This window comes from Ylistrum balloti, unplaced genomic scaffold, assembly GCF_031769215.1.
Source record: "Ylistrum balloti isolate Yb309-2 unplaced genomic scaffold, AGI_CSIRO_Ybal_v1 Utg370470, whole genome shotgun sequence".
In the NCBI taxonomy this organism is placed as follows: domain Eukaryota; kingdom Metazoa; phylum Mollusca; class Bivalvia; order Pectinida; family Pectinidae; genus Ylistrum; species Ylistrum balloti.
In genome coordinates, this window is record NW_026782309.1 from 358,382 (window position 1) to 377,458 (window position 19,077).

A 19,077-nucleotide genomic window follows, 5' to 3' on the forward strand; every position below is an offset into this window, starting at 1 on the left:
TCTCTGCAATATAGATGTGACACAAACCACAATTCATGTGGATAGAGATCCTATGGTAATAGGACACTAATTACATGAGTATTCAGTATAAATGTGAAACTGACTGTAATGTAGGTAAAATACAGATCCTATGGATAATGTAAAATTAGATATATTTAACCTGTAAGTATTCAGTATAAATGTGAAACAGACTATAATGTAGGTATCACAAAATACAGATCCTATGGATAATGTAAAATTAGATTTGTTTAACCTGTAAGTATTCAGTATAAATGTGAAACAGACTATAATGTAGGTATCACAAAATACAGAACCTATGGATAATAAGACTAGATACACAAACTAATACTAAGGAATGATTAAGGACTGATAGCAGGACACACCTCTCCTCCTGCGCCCAGCTCCAGGGTGATGGCTGCTGTAGTCTGTAGGAAACAAGGAGAACAATCATGCTGGGTACCAGCTAGGCATGCACAGCCAAGATTCATCAAAACATTCAATCTGATTGGTCATACTTCACCAATTAGTATGATTTGATTCATAACCTGTTTAATAATTTAAATATCTATATTTTAATCTGTCAGACAAAATCAATATCTATTGCACAGCACGGCAACTGCTAGCTCTATCCTGATGCAGTGAATATCCAAATATTTATATAGATTTGCTAAGTTTTTGTAAATATTTTCCAAATTTCATTTCTAGTAAATGCTTTTCTATTCGGTGAATATTAAGGTCAGTAAACAAAAACTTGTTACTAACAGTTAAATTGTGATCCTTGTTACTAACAGTTAAATTTTAATCTGCGTTACAAAGAGTTAAATTTTAATCCTTGAGAACAACCATTTAGATTTTGATCCTTGAGAACAACCATTTAGATTTTGATCCTTGAGAACAACCATTTAGATTTTGATCCTTGTAACGATGAGTTCAGTTTTATTCCTTGTAACTAACAGTTTGAATTTAACCAAGTGTTCATTTTGATGGTTTTGATTGAATTAAATTTTCTTCATTAGCATGCCAATGGTAGTACAGTAAAACTCACACATGTGTTGAACACCCTTGAATAGAATACATCGGATAAGTCTAATGCTTTATTCGCTCCAAATTTTTTTCATCAGTAAATTAAACATGGATGATTTAACACTGTTGAGTCGAATACTGTGTTTATGTCAAACATATTTTGTGGTCCATCCCTTTTAAATTCTACCAAAATTTCCTTTTTTTGTATGGAACATTCAGGCATCACCTTGTCTCAGGTAAATATTTTCTGGCTTCGGTCCGAATGACCGAGTGTGATGAGTTAGCTATATCTTTGTTTTGTTTTATTCTATTTTACGTTTACAATCTGATGTTGTTGTATGTGTAAAGTTATGCTTCAGTGACGTTGCCACAGCCTTCAACTTTTCATAACACACCTCAGCGCTATCAATGTTATATCATTGTAGAATGTTCATAAGTATGTACTTATTGGGTTTTATTTTAAAATGTCGTTGATGGGACTCGCTATTCATAGATATAAATGTGAGTACAATATTTGTATTACTTTAGGTATCAAATTCACTAAGTTATGTGTATGAGAACTGATGCATACCATGTGTACTGCAAGTCAATGACAATTGTTTCACATTACATTTTTTGTTTCATATTCATACTTTGTAACTGTTTATTTAAAGAAAAGATATCATTAGTGTATAAAATTACAAAATACTTTTATTTCTTTTCTACTTATTATTATGGTCATGCCATGCTGTATCAGGTAAACAACCAACGAAAAGAGGGTCAATCTTTGATGTAAAACGTCTCTGTGCACAGAAACATAGCTAAGTTGAACCATCCGATAAATCAAATATTTCATTTGGTCCCATCAATTTCAACTTATCCTTGTTTTACTATACATGAATACATGAATTGGGGGATTCCATGGTCATTATAATACAGTAATCTGTTACAAACGTTGTGATGAATCTGTGGCCGAGTTTGTCAATGTTAAAGTACAACAAATGATAAGGACAGTCAGGCTATTTTCTCAATAATGATACAAACGATGTTATCCTCAGAATTTTTATATAATTATATGTAAGGATACAATTTTATCACGGTATGTGAAAGAAACCGAACAAGAAATTTAAAAAAAAAATTAAAGAAAAGCATTTTTGGACAGAAAATATATCATTAACAATTCAAATTCAAAATATTCTATTAAAACAATTTTTGTAAAAGGTCTGATGTACTTCAATATTTTGGAAATTATGGAAAAATTAGTAAAAAAGAATTTTTCAGAATTTAATACATAGTAATTGGTTTTGAATAATTTTCAAAACATGGATAACTTTAGATCAAATAGACTGTGCTGTTCAAACACCTGTTGGCTTAATTGATACTGAAGCAGAGCAATCCAGATGTAATATGCAGCGCTCCAAGCCCAGAGGGCTAGAGTGTAACATGCTGTCGAGATTAATCAATCACAGTCGACACAGTAATGTTCAAATACATATTGTATTATTAGCTAAGTCTACGTAGTCTGATTATATGGATAAACGCATATTCTCAAGAATAACCAGCACATTCTCAAACTTACAATTCTTGAAAATTAGTTATAGACATTTTGATAGTAAAGTTATTAAGTGACTAACATGTTGTAACTTATTATTTATTAGTTCTTTTTATTTTTCAGAATTAAAGACATGATCAAGATCAAGATTGCATTAATGTCTGTTTAACTGTAGCTCAGTCAAAAACCAAAAGCAAAAAGCAGGACCTCAGCAAACAGAAGTTAACAAGTCTGAGAAAAGACATTTTCAATGTCAGTCTCCATGCAGTCTCTTCATAAAACTGATTGATCCCCATAAATCACGTACATAATATTGACTAGTCCCTGTAAATCCCTGACATAATATTGACTAGTCCCTGTAAATCCCTGACATAATATTGACTAGTCCCTGTAAATCCCTGACATAATATTGACTAGTCCCTGTAAATCCCTGACATAATATTGACTAGTCCCTGTAAATCCCTGACATAATATTGACTAGTCCCCATAAATCCCTGACATAATATTGACTAGTCCCCATAAATCCTTGACATAATATTGACTAATCCCCATAAATCCTTGACATGATATAGTCTAGTCCCTAAAATCTGTGACATAAAATATTGACCTCCCGTAAGTGCATTATATTATTACAAATTCACAGTATCTTATCAAACCATCCACAAAAAGTCTTGGTAAATATTTTCCAATCACTACAAAACACAAGAGACAAAGAATCACAAGTTGACATAATATTGACTTATCTCCCCTGCTACAATCCCTGACATAATATTGACAGACTGATCCTGACTTTTCTTTGTGCGAGGTAGTGTGCTGTTTAAATCATTTCCTGTGAAAGATATATCATATTGGTAAAAAGATTTCCTTTAAGCAATCTGTTTTTATTTGAATTCAAACAACCTTGTTCCTAGTACCGTAAAAACCCACGTAATGTCCGCATCTGTGTAATGTCCGCACCCCTTTTTTGACACAAATATTGAAAAAAACTACCTTCCATGTAATGTCCGCGGGTAAAAAATATTGACTAGATTTCCCATAAATCCATGTCGCATTGTGACATAATATTGACTAATCCCCATAAATCCTTGACATGATATAGTCTAGTCCCTAAAATCTGTGACATAAAAAACATGACTTCTCCCCGTAAGTGCATTATATTATTACAAATTCACAGTATCTTATCAAACCATCCACAAAAAGTCTTGGTAAATATTTTCCAATCACTACAAAACACAAGAGATTATTTATTTTATGTAATATTCTTGTACATGTTATTTATTGTTATTTTGTAAATAAAATGTAGAATGAAAATGTGTTATTTTGTATATGCTCATGGGTATGCTTTTTCAATGGGGAAAGGGGAATAACTCTAACTTTATTCATGTGACAGAGTCAAACAAAATGGCTTCCTATTACGAAGGAAGACACAATACGAACCTGTAACGAAAAATTGGAAGGAATTAACCATGGAAACTATAATAAATAATCATAAATAATCATGTTTGGTTGAGGAAACATGTGAAAAAACCATAGAACGATAATATCAGGTATGCTTGGCTTTTAAGAACACAATTCAAGGAGATATATATGAATTGTCGGAAGGAAAAAAGTCATTTTCTATATCTCTGTAATGTCCGCACCCCCTTTTTTTGATTTTTTGAAAAAAATTCAAACAACCTTGTTTTACGGTAAGTAATAATATCAGTGATCACCTTTGAAAACTTCCAGAAATCTGTCACACAAGTAATTTGGTCAGGTTCCGTATATTGAAACCAATCAAATGACAGTGACCCTTCAATACTTTCACAAGGAAGCAGGAAAGATTATAGGTGTATGAGTGACACAACCCTTGGATTTAATATAAAGAATAAAATGTCTTCCTGTATTTATATCATATAAGCCCGTATCTGATATTAAGTTCATCTCTAATTAGTCCAAGAATGATTGAGCCCTTAACCTTCAGGTTTAAATCAAAGTTGACATAACCAGCAGTAGAGGTTTTCCAGATCATTATCACCTACTGTGGTACCATGTTGGAAGTACCACGCAGTTAGGTTTTCTGGTTTCTCATCACTGTGGTACTATGTTGGAGGTACCATGCAGTTAGGTGTTCAAGTTTCTCATCACTGTGGTACCATGTTGGAGGTACCATGCAGTTAGGTTTTCTAGTTTCTCATCACTGTGGTACTATGTTGTAGGTACCATGCAGTTAGGTTTTCTAGTTTCTCATCACTATGGTGCCATGTTGTAGGTACACGATAAACATCTTCTCAACTTCACATTTTTTAAAGAACACAGCAAATCTGCCTTTTTCTTCTTTGGAAACATTACCAGTGATAAAGCCAAAGGTAGGATAGCAAAGTTTTTTTTTCATTGAAACATTTCAAGGCTAAAAATCTACCGGTATTAAAAAGCTACAAATCTAGGGATATAACAAGGCTTCAAATCTAGGGATATTTTAAGGCTACAAATCTAGGGATATAACAAGGCTTCAAATCTAGGGATATTTCAAGGCTACAAATCTAGGGATATTTCATGGCTACAAATCTAGGGATATTTTAAGGCTAAAAATCTAGGGATATTTCATGGCTACAAATCTAGGGATATAACAAGGCTTCAAATCTAGGGATCTTTTAAGGCTACAAATCTAGGGATATTTCAAGGCTACAAATCTAGGGATATTTTAAGGCTAAAAATCAAGAGGATATTACAAGGCTAAAAATCTAGGATTTTTTAAGACTAAAAATCAAGGGATATTACAAGGCTTCAAATCTTGTACACATGCTTAAAAGACTTTATAAATTTTGGAATGTAAACTCAAATTAGGTAGTACTGATAAACTGTTTCTCATTGTAGAGAAATTATATTAATGATGTGTGTAAGCTTATTACCTTGTTGCTGTTTCTTAGCTGCAGCCACTGGGTTTTCATACTGTGTACGTCTGTTGACATGGCTGCAAAGACCAGAAAATGAATTTACAATACCTATCAAATATTGCACATATTCTTCTGTCAATAGAAACAGTTTCAATACACACACAGATTAGCAGAGTTTCTAATAAAAGTAAACAAAGAAGTTAATGTGGTTTTTTAAAATGTCTTTATATTCATCTGTGGCAGCACTGTACAAAAGAAGAATAAAATTTAAAACACAAACATAATCAATCCATGGTTCATGTACATATCCACTATGAGGTGTGAAACTGATCTTTCCAAGAGGTCAATCATATAATCACATCAAAACCTTTGTTATAAGATGATTTTTAAATTCCTCAGGTTCAATGTTTGTTATGAGAGGCTGTGGAGATATATGTTCTACAACACAAGGTTCTGATCTACACACCTATATCTCCAACACACCTGGAACCCTAGATAGACTTCTACAACATTAATAATTGACACCTTTACCAATGAAATTCCACATGGTATAGATTAGATACAGTAAACTAGGAAACTGATGCAATCAGCACGACAGACATTCCAATCAGTCTTCTTTGTTCTTTTCTATAGTATTTTTATATATAGAACCTGTTGCTGATGGAGGAATTCTCCTTTCATATTTTCATTGGTTCATATCTTTCCTATATGAGGAAAACCATAGAAAAACTACAGTACAAAATGTTTTATCATCTGAAATAAGACCCCAATAAAACTCAAAAATATCTTTTGTATCTTTTTGATATGATCGTTAACATATTTCTTAATTTGGATCATTATAAAGAAACATGTAGGCATCATATTGACAACAACAGACTTAGGATTTGTACTTTCAATACTTATCGATAATGATTTCATTCTGCTTGTAACCTTTAAAAAGCAATCAAGAGAGCCAAACCAAAAATCTGTCTAAATCTGTGCAGTAACTACAATTTTGGGCAATCAAGGTATAGAGGGAAACAAGATCAGGAGGTACACAGAGCTACAATAACACACTGATGTGTTTATATCACCACTTACTGGCTATCTATATAGCAGCAGTTGTGTGGTATACCTGCTCCCAATACTACACACCAACTGTTGTTTTGGCTGCCATCTCTAGTGCCAACATAGATAGCTCTAACTACCTTGTGATATAGACTACAATACATCACTTCTCAGTTGGCAGACCATCACACTAGGTGCCACTTAAGTTTCCTTTGCAGCATACCTGTACTCATCAGCAGTATATGTCTGTAGGCTATACAGTCTACAGCTCTATCAAAGATCAAAATCAATCTTGTTGACATGACTTGTAGTTTTTGTTGCAGAATGTTGTGTGATTTATTATTGGCTCTGATTGAGACTCAGGGTCTCTGTTGGGATTTTTCATTATGCCAAGGAAGCAATCAGAGCCCTTACGGAACTAATTAAGCACTTAACCGCATATTTACACTCAGACATCACGATGTCCTGATGACAGATTGTCTTCTCTTACAAAATGAGGTTCTGATGACAGATTGTCTCTTCTACAAAATTATGTCCTCATGACAATTTGTCTCCTCAGACAAAATGATGCCCTGATGACAACTTGTTTTCTCAGACAAAATGATGCTCTGATAAGAGAACATCTCCTCAGACAAAATGATGCCCTGATGACAATTTGTCTCCTCAGACAAAATGATGCCCTGATGACAATTTGTCTTCTCAGACAAAATGGTCAAGGTGTTAAGCACTTTGAACTGTAATAGTTTAAGGGAGTAATTAACATCAAACTTTTATCACATTCAATTACACCACAAGGAAATTAAAACTTTGTATACTACAGTGTTATCTGTCAGATATCTAGTGTCATTATGGTTCTAGATATATCCATTCCTTTCACTCATTCCTGACTATTCCCTCATTCTTAAGTTCAAACTTTAGACATGCAACTCTTCACATCACTGTTGTTGTATCTTTCAGTCCCCCTCTGTTCCTATAATATAGTCCATCCTTATCCGTTGGCTTAATTCTGTCCATCCTTAATACCTGCTGTCACAGTTCTGCTTCCTTTCAGGAAACCCTAATTCAGTCCACCCTCTGAGTATTGCCCTAGTTCAGTCCATCATTACATGATCCCTAATTCAGTCCATCCTCACTTGTCACAATTCAGTACCCCCTCTCCTATTGTCCTTATTTAGTCCATCCTTACCTGTTGCTCTAATTAAGTCCAACCTCACTTGATGCCTAATTCAGTCCACCCTCACCTGTTGCCTTAATTCTCTCCACCATCTACTGTTCTTCTAATTCAGCTAACCCTCTTGGAGACCCTTTTCCTTGTTTCCATGCCTGTAGCCCTATTTTAGTCCAACCTCATCAATACCAAATTAAGTCCACCCACACCAGTTGTTCTAATTAAGTCCACCCTCGCCTGTCATCTTTATACAGTCCATCATCACCTGTTTCCCTCATCCAGAAAATTCCCCCATTACATTCCAGTCATTTGGTTTAAAGAAAACCACCTTGAGGCAAGGAAATCACATCAATATATGTTTTTTACTAACCCCCCCCCCCCTCCCCAACATCGAAAGCTGTAATTCTTTTAATTAATATCCAAAAGAGCCCATTAGTAGACTGACAAAGGCAGATTTATCTCTGTATCCTTTTATCAAATTAACCAACATCTGTTCTTAATTAGTTAAAATATAAAGTACCTGTGTACTGAAATAGCTAGCTAGGCCATGGATTAATTAGGTGATGGATTGTACTTCAACCTAACAGTGCAAAAGGACAACTGGCTAGAGTAACAATAAATAGTATAGTTACAGGATATGTTATAGATACAGGATATGTTATAGTTACAGGATATGTTATAGTTACAGGATATGTTATAGATACAGGATATGTTATAGATACAGGATATGTTATAGATACAGGATATGTTATAGATACAGGATATGTTATAGTTACAGGATATGTTATAGTTACAGGATATGTTATAGTTACAGATATGTTATAGTTAAAGGATATGTTATATACAGGATATGTTATAGTTACAGGATATGTTATAGTTACAGGATATGTTATAGTTACAGGATATGTCATAGTTACAGGAGATGTCATAGTAACAGATGTTATAGTTACAGGATATGTTATAGATACAGGATATGTTATAGTTACAGGATATGTTATAGTTACAGGAGATGTCATAGTAACAGATGTTATAGTTACAGGAGATGTTATAGTTACAGGATATGTTATAGTTACAGGAGATGTCATAGTTACAGGAGATGTCATAGTAACAGATGTTAAAGTTACAGGAGATGTTATAGTTACAGGAGATGTTATAGTAACAGATGTTATAGTTACAGGAGATGTTATAGTTACAGGATATGTTATAGTTACAGGAGATGTTATAGTAACAGGAGTCAGGAGATATTATAGATACAGGAGTCAGAAGATGTTATAGTTACAGGAGTCAGGAGATGTTATAGTTACAGGAGTCAGGAGATGTTATAGTTACAGGAGATGTTATAGTAACAGGAGTCAGGAGATATTATAGATACAGGAGTCAGAAGATGTTATAGTTACAGGAGTCAGGAGATATTATAGATACAGGAGTCAGAAGATGTTATAGTTACAGGAGTCAGGAGATGTTATAGTTACAGGAGATGTTATAGTAACAGGAGTCAGGAGATGTTATAGTAACAGCAGATATCATAGAAATGTAACAGTTACCAGAGATGCTATAGGAAATGTTACACATGTATCAGAAGTAGAGCCAACACCGCTGCTTCTATATAGGTAGTGAATCAATGGGTCCTACAACTTTCACCTGGATACCCGAGGGTATACAGTGGATTGATTAGAAAGGGTGAGCTTAAATCAGGAAGGATCAATCTCAACAGGCTAAACATACTATCTCATACAAGATTGAAGAACCTGCCTCTAGCCTCTTGAGATTAATCCTTCCTGATTTAAGGAAATGTTATAGTTAAGGAAATATTAAAGTTACAGGAGATATCATAGTTACAGATATTACAGTTACGGGAGACATTATAGTTATCAGAAACGTTATGATTAATCTAGGAAATCCAATATTTAAGTATATCTCATCACACTTCTTTTTCTTATAATGTAAATCAGGGCCTCTGGAAATATAGTTCTGGATCCCAGTTGTTGACTAGCTAATTAGCTTACCACCAAATTCAGACAACTATTCTCTGTTCTCAATCATTGTATATGGGTATCATTGTTTGATAAATTTGCAGAAGTTGTTAGATGTGACCTTTGAACCTTTAACCTTGCCTGACGACCACATATGATATGATAAGGGATAGACCTTGATGTTTTGGTATTATGGGGGCAAATAGGAATCAAATCTGTTGAGAAGTTCACAAGATATGTGACAATGATGTGGAACAGACAGGATGGACGTCATATGCACTGCCTCCTCTCTGGATCATGTGGCAAGGACATAAAAAGAATTCTGTGCATTCTCAAAATCATTAAAATTTTGAATTATAATGAGAAAGATAAAAGATTACTTTTAAAACTTTCATTTCGAATATTATACACTGAAGGTTTGCAATACCTGAGCTATGGAAATACAAGAGATGCTTACACAATGTTGATACAAGAATTGTGATGATATTGCTACAGAGATTACAAAAGTTATCTATCACAAAGAACATCAGTGGTAGAAACGGTGATATTAGCCTAATACCTTCCTCCACTATTATACATGTGTGTTGAAACAAACAACATCAGCAGATTATATCAGGGACCAAGTTTTGGAGTTTTTATGCTGCTGACAAGTCACAGATGATAAAAAGATTTACTATTTTCACCATACGTAGATCATAAACTATTCAGGAGCCCATGTCACAGTCTGTACAGCACTTAATATAATATCTGATCACCAGTCTTGTATAATGATAAGTATCACTGATATAGTACAGAACACTTGGACCATTTAGTTATCCACACACAAAGCAAGTAAACTCTACAACGGAGATAGACTTGCAAATACTTTTTATGTACTGATATAACACAACTCATTATATGAAGAAGAAATTAATTACCGGTAGCTAGTTAGATGTCTACTTTGTTGATGTTATTTCATTTCTACAAATATTACATGTATATATAGATAAAAGACACTGCTAAAGTTCTACAGAGAAAAAAAAATTGTTTACTTACTCAATAAAATATGTTCCAAAATGTGGATCCTCAACTTTCTCCCATCCAAATGGCAATTCTGTAAAATACAAGATGGCGATTGGTTAGAGCTATATCTGAATCATGTAATCATGCCTTCTTTCTCGTACATGAACCATTCACACTTATTTACAAAACTGTAGGAAGCCTGTTTGTTTATATGCGCTACTGCTGACGAAGATGAGGCCAGCAGTACAGCCAGAATATATTGAGCATCTGCCCTCCCTCAGTCTCACCAGTAGGGGCATATAGTGTTAGTATGTGTATATATATGCATCAGTGTGCAGTTATCCTCAAATCAACCTACCCCGTGGCAGGTTAAGAATTCAATCAATCAATAGTTTATTCAATGTTTCTCTCATTAATGGCAGATGATTATAAAAAAAAAATTTATCAGACCATCATTTCCATTTTTAACAGAAATGAAATTGTTACGCATTTGAAGAAACATGCAACTCTGTCAATAAACAAAACATATCTTCATCTATATCATTACATGAAGGTCAAATGAAGACCTTAAAAACAGCCATGTAAAAATTCAATACCCATTCTGTAAAAGTTCCTAATAAATGTAATACCAGCTGTATAAATAACTACCATTTGTAACAAGAAAAGATCAGCTGTATTTATGTTATCTCCATTGCTTTTGGACAAAATAAGGGTTTTGTGTACATGTATCTAGCTAAAACTACACATCTCCCAGATGGTATCACCAAATCGTCTGTTGTTTTCTGCTGCCAGTTGGTCCAGAACCTGATTATGAGGTGTGGAGTTGAGAATGTGAGACCATTAGCGTTGGGAGTCAGACAAGAAGGGGGAGGACTGCAGGAAAATATATCTGGACTCGTAACTAAGGGGGGATCAACGAGACATTTCCAGCTAACGACACACTTCATTTCTGATATAATCATCTTTAAGACAAAAGAAAGGAGTAACACATTTTGGAATGCTTGTGTTTGTGAGCGAGTGACCTGATCTGTTCTGAAAGTTCCTCTGGGGGTCAAACTAAAGGAGCTAAACATCATATAACATATAAACAGCTGGGAACCCCTGAACGTACATCTGTTGACTTAACAAAGACATATCTTGGAGAGTCTCTACACATACAGTTGAACCCTGTTATATGTTTCAAATCAACACATTTTCAGCAATGACCAATTAAAAGTGGTGACAAAATTAAACATATTCACAAGCATACACAAAACATAAAAATGTTCTCGCTCACTTTTAGGACATTCACATTTTAAGGAAAATAAACTGAATTTATCATACGTGACAAAAGGAGGGGCAGGAGGGGAATGCTACATACTCATAAATGTAGAATTTCATCACAAGGTTTTGTTTTTGCATTTGTGATTCAGAACCCTTTGCGGCCAAAAGCACTCAAGCACACATAAACAATTGTGGAACATCAAAATTACATTGTTCCTAGTCATCAATGCCTTCTTGTGATTTTTTTAACATCATGAGCAATTTTCATTTCAATAAAATATCTCCGAAACTTGGAAAATATTCACTTTTTCATCTCTTCACCTCGCTATTACCTAACACTTCATTCATTCTATCACGATAGTTTATTCCCAATCTTAAATTTCAAATTTGGAATCCAATTTTAGACTGAGACTCCTTGTAGTAGCTGTTGGCTACCTCCATGAACAACATACAAGAGGCCCATCACAAGCCATCCAACACTATTGGGTTAAAAGTGTCTTGCCCAAGGACACAACCACAATATCACAGAACAGTTTGCTTTTCAACTTTTTAAGAAACACAAATCACTAAGGGTAAGGAAGCTTTGAACCACACACTTTGGATCTTCACAAGAGGTTGAATCGTTTCTCAGAATATTAATTCAAATGATTCAAAGTTTGATCACAGAAGTTTTCAAATTAAAGAATATGAAAAAGCAATAACCTATCATTGCTTAAGGCCAGTCTTCACCTTTCAATCAATCAAAGTGGTATTTCAAATTTACCAATATATAAATACAAAGAAGGCTTAAAAATAGAAATTCTGTTTAATTTTGAATAAAATAGTTTTTCAATATATCTGAGTGTCACTATGTAATTCTTGCACCATATCTACATTCTTATGATGCAAATTAACAGCCTTCCAAATCAATTACAACTATCTCGGATCATCATTACATCATAAATGTTAATTTCTTCAGTATTTTTTTCTGATTTTTAACATCCCATGATGTCTGCAAAACAATGACGTAAAATTTAAACACCACAGTACAAGGTAAGGACAGGAACTTTGTACCTTTTTCACAATGAATATTTACCCTAACAAAATAGAAAGAACACTATTTTAACTTAGACTAAAGGCTGTCTCTTAATATACACGAGCAACTTGGTAACATAAGACCTCTGTGTACTCTGCCAAAACACTAATTCAACAGCGTCTGTACCACGACAACATAATTTGGAGAGGGATCTAGTGTAATTATATAGATCAGTCACATTTCATAAACTCCACTACATGTACCACCCATTATACCTTAATTAATATCAAAAGAAAATTAGATAGAATTCATTCAAGCAAGTAATGACCCCTTGATAACTACAAAAATTTAATCCAAATAACTTCTAAACATTTAATTCACAGATTAAAGCAACGTAGACTTCCAAACAATATGAGGATCTAGGAAATGGTAAGATTTACTAATATCTTCTGAATGGAATACCATGGTAACTTTACTAAACCTTCTAATGAATGGAATACCATGGCAACTTTACTAAAATCTTCTGAATGGAATACCATGGTAACTTTACTAAACCTTCTAATGAATGGAATACCATGGTAACTTTACTAAACCTTCTAATGAATGGAATACCATGGTAACTTTACTAAACCTTCTGAATGGAATACCATGGTAACTTTACTAAACCTGCTGAATGGAATACCATGGTAACTTTACTAAACCTGCTGAATGGAATACCATGGTAACTTTACTAAACCTTCTAATGAATGGAATACTGTGGTGAAAAATTGACTAAAACCTTCTAATGAAGGAAATATGAGTGGCATTAAATTTAATAAAACCTTCTAATGAATGGAATACCATGGTAAAATATATTAACATCTTCTTAATGGAATATAGAATATATGTAGTGGAAGTGGAATACCATGGTAAAATTTACTAAAACCTTTTTAGTCTTCATAGAATTTTTCATAATTATGAAAAAATATGATTGTATAAAGGTGTAATGGCCTTCACAAATGGATTAATTTGCTCTCTATGTTTGATTTATATAGAAATCGAAGGTCCATTATCAGCATAAAAATTTCAACAAAGTTCAACAAAGAGCACTAGACAACTTCTGAAATACTGAGAACAAACAACAAGTGTGTAGCTACGTCAAAACTTCAATAGAGCCTGAAAATATAACTATATGAGAGAACAGCAAAGAAAGTATCAGAGACCTATCAGATTAAGATTGTGTGCGTCATACACATACTGCACATCTTATACAATTTTTAACCATCCAACAGGAATGGGATCAAACACATCTAAACTTCTATCAAAATGCACCATCACAAACAGGCTAGCTGAGACTCCAGTAACGATGGGTAAGTCTGGTTAACTTATAATGAAATGAAAACTCTAGAGACTTACAACAGATAAACAAGTCAGGTTAACTTATAATGAAATGAAAACTCTAGAGACTTACAACTGATAAACAAGTCAGGTTAACTTATAATGAAATGAAAACTCTAGAGACTTACAACTGATAAACAAGTCAGGTTAACTTATAATGAAATGAAAACTCTAGAGACTTACAACAGATAAACAAGTCAGGTTAACTTATAATGAAATGAACACTCCAGAGACTTACAACTGATAAACAAGTCTGGTAAACTTATAATGAAATGAAAACTTACAATGGGTACACAAGTCTGGTTAACTTATAATGAAATGAAAACTCCAGAGACTTACAACAGGTAACCACACCTATTTAACTTACAAATGGACTGAAAACTTCAGTGGTTTAATTAAGTGATGGGCAAAGGGTTACCAAACCTAAGTGATTGGCAAAGGTGCAACATGATTCCAGTTTCCTTACAAATGGAGACATTTAGTGATCAAAATTTAAAGAAAGTAAAGTTAACAGTAAACAACAAATGATGAAAAAAATAAAATTGGAACAAACAAAAATTTTGTATTTTTAGGCAGTCAGTTTTAAAGAAGCCTAGCCTTAAGTATATCTAATGACAGTTTCTATGTATAACACATAGCATGAGGTCAGAGGAAAGTTATACACCAGGAGGCTACAAGATGAGTAAGTGTAAAACAGGTGCAAGATTTCTATTAATTAAGTAACCAGATGTTACGTGAACTTGGAGCAATAGAGCACATATATAGAGTATACATGCTTCTGAATCAAAACACTTGGTTGCACTCTCTACATATCAGGGAATATCCCAAAAGATTCTACTTTTTGAGTGGAATTCTTTTCACATCAAGTCAACTTTTTAAACCTAAAGAATGGTCAGTTGTACATGTTTTGTTATAAAAGTTCAGTTCTCTATGGTTTTCATGCTTACAGGAGTAGGAAAAAACATTCAGAATTTTAAAAAAAAGTGACATAGTTAAGTGCAAAAAGTATGTGAATGCTTATGAAAAGCAGTGATATCATTGATGTGGTAATCTATGCAATATGGTCAAGTGCAGAAGCTGGGTAAACTTTGAGTCCAACAACTCCGGGTAACATTTAACAGAAAGGGTTGTAAGTACACTCTGAGCCGAGTCACTGACTGTAAGCCAGAAAGCTATGTAGCTTTGAGTGAATACTGGGCATACTTTCAGTCAAAGAAAGTTGGTAACTTTAAGTCAAAAAAGCTGAGTGACCATCAACTGATGCTGAAATATTTAATGGACTCTTGTACAGGCAAATGAATGATATTTACATTGTAACTTGTAGAGAGATTATTTGCCAAAATAAAGCAACAAATATTACTGAAGAAAACATAAAAAATTTACAGAAGAGTGTTCTGAAACAGAAAACTAGAAAATGTCTGTAAGACATACATGCCACTGCTGCCAAGTGAATCAGTATTCTATAAATTTATACAACCACTTTGATGTTGATATCGTTAACCATGCACTGAAAATTGACCTTTGCATAATTTTGACCAGACGATGCTAGGTGTTTTCAATGAATTGGGACATGATGCAATGCAGAAGACGGACATGGGCAATGCTATATATCCCCTTCCCCACCCCCTCCCCCCCACAAAAAAAAAATTATTAGGGGGAGGTGGGGGGGCACATGAAAATAAATAAAACAACATATATAATGTTGAAAAGTTATGACTTGAAATACAAAAGTCTGACTCTATAAGTCATATGATGACCACGTACTCCTCAAGCAGTATTTGTTAAACTGATAAGCAATTCTTGTACACTACTATCTTCAATGTAGTGTTTCAACTAATAGGGCATGATTTAAAACAAAACAGGAATTTACATCTAGATACACTGATATACTTGTGTCTACATCTAATTAGACTAGTTCTGAAACCAAAATGTTCCCTTGTTATCAGATACAACAGTATACTCAAGGCCATTGACACTGGTAGAAACACCAAGGATACATCTTCATCAACTTTTTAAAACAAACACATTCTATCTGGTACTCCTATTGACTTTCAGAGGTGATGGGCCAGTATATAGATAATAAATATACTTACTGTTGATGGACAAGTCAGTGTGGCCTTAAATAGCCCCAACCTTTCAACTTGTGAGCTCACAAAGCAAATTCAAAGTAAATCCAAGATGGAGGTTTGTGAAGATTCTGGGGATAATGAGGGGAGATACAGAGCTATCTGTGTATGTCAGATATAAATATTGCTGTGTAAAAACAGCTCGGATCTGTCAGTTTGTGTTAGTGGGGAGGGAGCCTGCCTACATCAACACAGAAAGGCCTGTATAGGTTCCTCGCAGCTTTACCAAGTAACCCAATCTAGAGCAACTAAGGATGGAAATGCTTGCTGTACCTCAGTAAAACAGACAATATTATGAACAAACCTGATATAGAATTACCACGATATTTAATGATCTAGATGGATTTTTCCTTTTGTACCTAATCTATAATCTATATTTACACATGCTAAACCTGACTGTATGTAACACCAAAATAACCAAGACGCTGCACTATATAAGATACACCTGTAACAAAACTAACTATTTGCGTGAGGAAGTGTATTGTACATGTTTCAGATTATGATACTCTCATGGCAAGGTGGGCTTCAGATTTCAATTACAACAGTCAGAGTCAGCACACAAGTTTCCAGTAAGCAGTTATCAAAGTCTTTTGTACACGTATAATGACAAAGGATATTAGCTTGATAGAAAGAAATATTTGAATATTCTTTTTCATATTCCATATGTTATGCAACTTTAAGAAGACAGTCGTTCAACACTCAGTGTACTGGTAAAGATTGACCAATACAGAACAAAAGCATGTCTGCAGTGGTTTTTTTTTTTTTTTTAATATGATGACCATAGCACTCAACTAGTTTAACAGAAAAGCTAGTATGACTAAATAAGATCAATTTCTAGATCCATTTCTCTGGCTTATGAACTTAGGTTTTAAAAATGCAAAAATAACAAAGAAAATGGTAAGATATGAAGACACATATATATCCTCTCATATTCTAAAACTCCGAAAGAAAGAATTGTTTTTAAAACATACAAATGACTTATTCAATAGAATAATCATCACAGCACATCAAAACATAAATTGTTTCACTATTCACAAATATACAAAAATAACCCTAAATCCACATCTGGTACAATGGTGGCCTGTGCTATTAGACCCAGAACAACAAGAAGTAGAGCTAAATGTTAATGAAATGTTGAATGATTCCTCATACAACAAATCTTTTTGTTGAAAGAACTTTTCTCTAGTGTGTCAACATTGTCATCATCATTCCTGAAGTACTTGTCGTCATTGTGGCTATTAAAATGTCTTTAGGACAATGTCATTGAACATTTAACTGTTATTTTATAATTACTACCACTGGACTGTGCTTTGATCTTTGTTGTTCCACACGCATGGGGTGTGAAACATACCTGGATAGGGGGGACATCAGGCCCTGAGCTGACATACTTGGATAGGGGGAACATCAGGCCCTGGCTGACATACTTGGATAGGGGGGACATCAGGCCCTGAGCTGACATACTTGGATAGGGGGGACATTAGACCCTGAGCTGACATACTTGGATAGGGGGGACATCAGGCCCTGAGCTGACATACATGGATAGGGGGGACATCAGGCCCTGAGCTCACATACTTGGATAGGGGGGACATCAGGCCCTGAGCTGACATACTTGGATAGGGGGAACATCAGGCCCTGAGCTGACATACTTGGATAGGGGGGACATCAGGCCCTGAGCTCACATACTTGGATAGGGGGGACATCAGGCCCTGAGCTCACATACTTGGATAGGGGGGACATCAGGCCCTGAGCTCACATACTTGGATAGGGGGGACATCAGGCCCTGAGCTCACATACTTGGATAGGGGGGACATCAGGCCCTGAGCTCACATACTTGGATAGGGGGGACATCAGGCCCTGAGCTGACATACTTGGATAGGGGGGACATCAGGCCCTGAGCTCACATACTTGGATAGGGGGGACATCAGGCCCTGAGCTCACATACTTGGATAGGGGGAACATCAGGCCCTGAGCTCACATACTTGGATAGGGGGGACATCAGGCCCTGAGCTCACATACTTGGATAGGGGGGACATCAGGCCCTGAGCTCACATACTTGGATAGGGGGGACATCAGGCCCTGAGCTCACATACTTGGATAGGGGGGACATCAGGCCCTGAGCTCACATACTTGGATAGGGGGGACATCAGGCCCTGAGCTCACATACTTGGATAGGGGGGACATCAGGCCCTGAGCTCACATACTTGGATAGGGGGGACATCAGGCCCTGAGCTGACAGTAGGCTAATTTATGTCATGTTGAATTATATAGGCATAGTTATATCTTGATGTTTTAGAGGACAAAAATCTCTTAAGGATAAAAACTTACTTAGTCAACAGAGAATGGATGGATTTAGCTATCTTCCAAACGTTGATAATTAATAATAGTTCAAATGAATATATTCAAATACCACCCTACCAAACCCATGCTCAAATATTTGAATGTTCGTTGACATTTAGACTCAGAATGTACAGATAAATAATATCTATACAGATATGTTCAACACACACTTGAATTGTCACAGGGAAACTGTGAAGCAATTAATATTACACTAGGTCAGTGATCCTGCAACATGTATATACCAAGATATTTCAGGGCCAAAAAAAAAGGAAATAATACTCTTCATGAAGGAACGTTCATGTAATATCTAGAAATACACTAACAAGTATTCTTTAGGAT

General features: G+C 34.8%; 1 protein-coding gene across 1 annotated transcript in view; it reads right to left on the reverse strand.

Moving 5' to 3' along the window:
• Positions 1-19,077, reverse strand: part of LOC132555323 (membrane-associated guanylate kinase, WW and PDZ domain-containing protein 2-like) — a 77,024-nt gene that overhangs the window by 22,432 nt on the left and 35,515 nt on the right. Inside the window, exons 7-9 of the mRNA XM_060219679.1 lie at positions 10,654-10,711; positions 5,446-5,507; positions 3,294-3,383 (exon numbers count right to left, since the gene is read on the reverse strand). Of these exons, the coding sequence (XP_060075662.1) occupies positions 3,294-3,383; positions 5,446-5,507; positions 10,654-10,711 (210 nt within the window). The remainder of the gene's footprint in view (positions 1-3,293; positions 3,384-5,445; positions 5,508-10,653; positions 10,712-19,077) is intronic.